Source organism: Melanostigma gelatinosum (assembly GCF_949748355.1).
Source record: "Melanostigma gelatinosum genome assembly, chromosome: 19".
NCBI classification, from domain to species: Eukaryota; Metazoa; Chordata; class Actinopteri; order Perciformes; family Zoarcidae; genus Melanostigma; species Melanostigma gelatinosum.
Genome location: NC_136652.1, coordinates 19,406,292 through 19,412,291, shown reverse-complemented (window position 1 = coordinate 19,412,291; position 6,000 = coordinate 19,406,292). Strand labels below are relative to the sequence as shown.

At 46.2% G+C, this 6,000-nt stretch overlaps 1 protein-coding gene across 1 annotated transcript; it reads left to right on the top strand.

Moving 5' to 3' along the window:
• Positions 1 to 1,477: 1,477 nt before the first annotated feature.
• Positions 1,478 to 5,283, top strand: gzf1 (GDNF-inducible zinc finger protein 1; the record flags this gene model as incomplete). Its single annotated transcript, XM_079290274.1, has 7 exons — positions 1,478 to 2,454; positions 2,676 to 2,859; positions 2,995 to 3,164; positions 3,454 to 3,548; positions 3,697 to 3,864; positions 3,997 to 4,154; positions 4,332 to 5,283. 7 exons carry the CDS (start codon positions 1,478 to 1,480, stop codon positions 5,088 to 5,090), a joined length of 2,511 nt encoding a protein of 836 aa, XP_079146400.1. The 3' UTR covers positions 5,091 to 5,283.
• Positions 5,284 to 6,000: the final 717 nt, after the last annotated feature.

Below are 6,000 nucleotides of genomic sequence, written 5' to 3'. Positions count from 1 at the left end.
GCTTAAATCCTTCACCGTGTTGGCCTATTTTTCTTTAAAATATTTTTGGAACCACTCTGATACAACAGGCCTTACTACATACAATAGGTAGTTACTAAAGCAGCTGGTTTCATACATAATGAGTATCAGCTGGAATGAGAGTAGTCCGAAAGGAAACTGATCATGCTGGAGAAAATGCAAATGTGGGTGTTAAAGATGCAGGCTAATCTGTTTTTTAAATCACCACTAGCTGTTTACGTGTTAATCCCTCTGTACAATGGCGCCCCCGTGCGGCAGAGAGACAGTACTGCACACATAAACACGAGTGCTAGAGTTACGGTAACGCCATTACATTAGAAAACCACGATTTAAAATGAAAAAATAATGCAAAGGTGGCTTTATACATGTACCCTGTTTAACATGTCCACAATACAACTATAGGGGCTTCCTTTTAGCTTGATAAAGTAGGTGAAACTGAGTTTTGTCTTGAAATAAAATCCTAATTACATCATTACGTGTCACGATAGACGTGCAAGCCATTATTGCTCAACGGTTAAATAATGGTTGGTGGAACTGATAGTATTATGGAAATAAATTAGGCAAAACCAAGTGCTAGCTAGTTAAACTAGCTTCACCGTAATACTCAAACGTTTACGTTCTTATCAAAGGCACTATTTTAAAGGGGGATACCGTTTTTAAACTCTAAAACTAAACTGACCCAGGACCAGCAATTGTGTTTTGCTTTAGACGCGACCACCTACTGAGGACTGATACCGAGTCAGTCACTTCGGCACCGGATGTCGCCGAGTACCGTTTTTCGGGAGCGATTCTACAGGAAATACCTTCCGCCGTGGAGAGCATTTGTGAAGGGCTGCCATTTTACCGACCTTACGGTAAGAAAAACCTGCTTCGTGTTGTTGCGTAGCTAGCTAGTTTAGTAAGCCGGCCGGCCTGCTTAGTGAGCTATGCGTGCTGTACGTTGAACTTGTATAATTGCATATCCACCCACGTTAGTTTCGTGTTGACAGCTGACGTTAGCTAACGTAGCTTGTTTACCCTTGTGCTACTGTTGGCAGTATCACAGCCTAGCACTGAGCATTATTAAAGTAAAAGCACAAAAACATCACTTTAGATAGTGAGGGGGGGGGGGGGGGGGGTGGTTGAGGTTTTTCACCTGTAAATTACCTTATGCCAGAGAGGCGAGTTATTGTAACGATTTGGAATTAGCTTCATTTTTTTAACCTTTGAGCAAGGCAATTTACTTCTAAACAGGTGTTATAGATCTATAACAGTTATGCAACGTCCACTGCTCTAAAAGTAGCCTCAGTGATGGTGATACATGAAACCTACAAACTGGGGCTTCTTCAAAATATAGGTTGTGATTAAAACCTTTGAGAAAGGATGTACATGTGTTTTATTTAAATGTGTTGAACCACAACTAGTTAGTGGACCATTAACCCCCCCCCCCCCCTTGTTTTCCCAGCAGCACATATGAATTATGGAGGTCAAAGTGGTCCAGCTCACCTCTAAGTCCCACCATGAAAACATCCTGTCCTCCCTGCACCAGCTGAGGCTGCAGGGACAGCTAAACGATGTAACCGTGCAGGTAGACTACCAGGGAGATGTGAAGGAGTTTCAGGCCCATCAGTTGATGCTCGCAGCATCCAGCGGCTACTTCAAGAAGATCCTGCTCTCTGAGGATGCTACCCGAGACAAAGTGTTACTCTCCAATATGCACTCCAGTGACTTCTCCAAGTTTTTGGAATTTGTGTACACCGGTAAAGTCGAAGTGGTCAGAGACAAGGTTGGCGACGTTCAAGCAGTCGCACAACTTTTGGACTGTGAGGATCTGTCGGAGGTTTGTGGTGAGGCCATGAGTGCTGGAATCCTACCAAAAACTACAAAGAAGAAATGTGCACCAAAAGTTGCAGGTGAAGGTGAAAAAAGGACCCGAGGGAAGAAGCAGCCTAAAAACGTAGGTCTTAAGCGGCGGCTCTCTCCACAGAGCTCTGAGAAAGAAGTAATTCCCAAAAAATTAAAGGCAAAGAGCGCAGCGAAGGATGAAAAACGACAAGGACGAACCCTAAAACCGAGGGTGGCTGGCCGTAAAGTCCTTCAGAGGCGTTTGAATACTAAAAGAGAGGCTAACCATTGCAATGAAAACCAAGTCACCAATGAAGACACAGATGAGATGGAGGACAGGACTGACACGGAGGCTCTGGTGCAGAAAAGACACACGTCTTCATTTGCAGTGCCAGTCTCTGATGTGGATGATTGGGAATGTGAGGACGATGTACAGAGTAGTGATGCCGAAGACTCCTTGTTTTTATCTCTGGGGGAGGAGGAGGATGAGGATGACGACGATGACGAGGGACAGTCCAAGAAGACACCAAAAAGTACATCCAAGGCCCAGTTCCTATGTAACAAGTGCCAAAGGACCTTCCACTATGAGAGAAGCTACTTGAAGCACATCAGGTAGGACATGTACATGCTGGGCCAGGGCTTAATTTATTGAGTGATAGCATGGACAACCTAAAGTTCCTGAGCTAAAGCTTGTATTCCAGGCATTGGCCATGCATTGTTTTGGGCAAATTCTCCTCTAAAGCTTGAGCTATCGATGCCTCCTATCAATAAACCAAAGAGAGGGCCGTTTGTCCTCTGATACTGCTGTAACCTGTCACTGCTCTCTTCACCAGCACGTACCACGGGGTGAAAGCGGACATCATCTACCGGTGTGAGACCTGCCAGCAGACCTTCGCTAACCGCAGCAACCTGAAGATCCATGAGAAGCACGTCCACAGCAGCGAGAGGCTGTTTGCCTGCGAAATCTGTGCAAAGACCTTCAAACGAAAGAAGGATGTTGTCCGCCATCAAAGACAGGTGAAGATTAAGTAAATTCCACAAACTTCACTATATCTAAAAGCCATGTGCAGTATTACTTTTGCAGTGATGATAACTTCCAAAAAGTCACATTTGTCTGCATGTTTTCCCCTCATTTGCTCATTTCTGTCTCAGGTGCACGAACGCAACAACCTGCGACACGTCTGCCCCGACTGTGGAAAGGCGCTCAGCTCCAAAACCGCCCTGTTGTTGCACGAGAGGACACACACGGGTGCGAAGCCTTTCGAGTGCACCGACTGCGCCGCCAGATTTTCCCAGAACTCTGCCCTGAAGATGCACCGCAGGTACGGCGCTCAGTGACGATGGCTCGGTCACAACTACGGTGAACCGGAGTGGGAGGTTTGCTAAAGGCGGGCGGGATCAGTACTGAACAGGTGGCAGGTTTTAATTTGTGGGTCAGCGAGGAAGAATGTAAGTTTAGCCTCCTTTTGACACCTTTGACATTGCCAGAGAAACTCAAGTCAGATTTTCCCTTTGGTTCCTGTCCGTTTAATCCTCATATCTAGAAGAAACATACTAATAACATGTGTATATGTGTACAATAGATGAACTTGTCTGTTTTACTCTGTGTAGGACTCACACAGGAGAGAAGCCATTTGCATGTGACGAGTGCGAAGCCCGCTTCACTCAGAAGCACATGTTGGCCTATCATAAGCGCTCACACACAGGTACGGGTGCTATCATTTCAAAAACATTTGGATTTCCTCATCATCTTACGTTTTGACTGGAGACTTTAACGGGTTAAAAGGGTTTAACGAGTCTCTCTGCACACACCAGACCAAAGCTGAAAAGATGTATTTGTTTTGCTCCTTTTAGGTGAGAGGCCCTTCATGTGTGAGGCCTGCGGGAAAAGCTTTGCATCTAAAGAATACCTGAGGCACCACTCAAACATCCACACCGGGTCCAAGCCATACAAGTGCGAGCAGTGTGGCCGAGGCTTCGCTCAGAGGAATTCCCTCCACCAGCATTTAAAGACACACACGGGTAATTGTTGACACATTAGTTCTTGTGAATGTGGAGTCATAGCTGACAAAACCAGTTTGTTGTTGCTCTTCTCTTGCTGTTCTCCGCCTACGCGCCGCCGTGTGTGATTGTTCCCTCTCCGTTGATTGACAGGCGAGCGTCCGTACAGCTGTAAAGACTGCGACAAGCACTTCACCCAGCTCAACGCCCTGCAGAGGCACCAGCGCATTCACACGGGAGAGAAGCCATACATGTGTGGTCTCTGTAGACGCACCTTTACAGACAAGTCCACCCTCCGCAGGCACACTATGGTGAGCAGTGCTTCTCTAACTATCAGATAGGGTGTTTGACGACAGAAAAGAGTAAGTTCACCAGATGAAATCGGGGGATATTGTTCAGGGCATCACCTGATATGTTGTGCTGAAAGTGCTTTGACCCACCAGACTGCAGTGAAAGTGACATCAGCTCTTTTTTTTTTAAACATTCAGATTCATGACTCAGATGCACCCTGGAAAACCTACCTTGTGGTGCTGGAGGGAAATGTGGAAGACAAGAAACCCAAAACTCCAACTAAGGGAAAGACAGAAAAAGCAGGAGGGAAGGAGAGAAAGAGCGCGGCTAGAAGAAGTGCCGCTGGCACTGGTGCCGGTACTGCTGACGGGCCTGATAAAACCCACACTGACTCCTTCTTGGTGCAGTCTGAACCAGTCACCCTCCCTTCTGAATGGACCAGTCAGGGGACCATTGCTCTGGTCAGCCACGGCGCCCTCGGCGGGATCACCATCTACCACACTGAGATGCCACCCGGGACCCAGATCCAGCCCGTCGTGGCCACCGACAGCACCGGGGCCAGCGTCATCTCCTTGGATGGATCGGCCATCCCCGTCCCCTTCGCGATACCGGTGTCCTTGGCTCACACTATCCCCTTGTGCTCCGAAGGTTCCTCCACCTCGCTCTCTTTACCCACTCTCTCTCTCCCGGTTTCCGACGGCAAGTTGGCGTCGGCCTCCGAGATCCAAATCGTTTCCACGTCGTCCGTCCTGGAAGCCGCTGCCTCACAGACCATTTTGGCTCCAGTTGCAGAGACTAAGACAGCTTCTGTTCTGCAGCCGGATATTCAGACTGTGATTGTCGGCGACGAGGTTTGTGGAACAGAACGAGCAGCTGCCGTCCCAAGTGATGGAGAGCAGAGGACAGCAGATGATTTAGGCGAGCCTAAAGGGGCCTCAGCTCGAGATGCGGCGTAGAAAATGCATGTGAAAAGAGATAATTTAATCTGAGTTTGGATTTAAAATCCTATTTCAACGCAGCTCATCATGTTATATATACTTTGACATTAGCAGTGTGTGAATGTGTGGTCTGACCATGTGGTGTTTCATCATTACTATGATCAAAAGTCCAGTGTTTCTCACTCTTTTGGAATGGGAAGGTGTGCATTAAAAAGCCATGCATTATTTTTGTTTTATGTGATAAAACAAAAATATGATCACGGTATTGGTGTGATTTATTTTCTTCAAATTCATAGGGTGAAATGTGGCACAAATCATAGTGAACACAAATGTTATTTCATTACAAAAATGATTTTACCAATCACATTCATAGCAGACATCTGTTCCGCTCAGAATAAGTGTTGCAGGAGCTGCATGTTCGGTGGGATGCTCTGGGAACTTTTGGCAGCTGCACCTCAGTGGATCTTCAAGCACCTTTCAGTACACCTTTGGAATAATACCGGCATACTCTTTGCAACTCTGAATGTAAATGAAGTCGTGTAAATCCTTCAAAGATCCAATATCTTAATTAGTTGCCATCAAACACATGTACACTTGCTGAGAGTGAAGGGTGATGTTACTTCGGTCAATAGCGGCATGTGAGCGCGAGAGGAAATGCTCACTAAACATAATGGAGACATTGGATCACTATGTAAGGACATGGTCACAGAGTAGACCAAGGGATTTATCTGATTGATCCAAACTATGTCCACCAATCAAATGCTCATGTTTAAGTGTCGGGTTGCTGTGTGACAGGGAGGCAGATTTACAGCAGTGAAAGAAAGAGATCAATAAAACTAATATCGTGTCTATTAGTAATACATTCACAACTTAAAATACAAATTATTGAACGTGTTACTTTCTTACCCATCTCATTTTCCACTCCTAA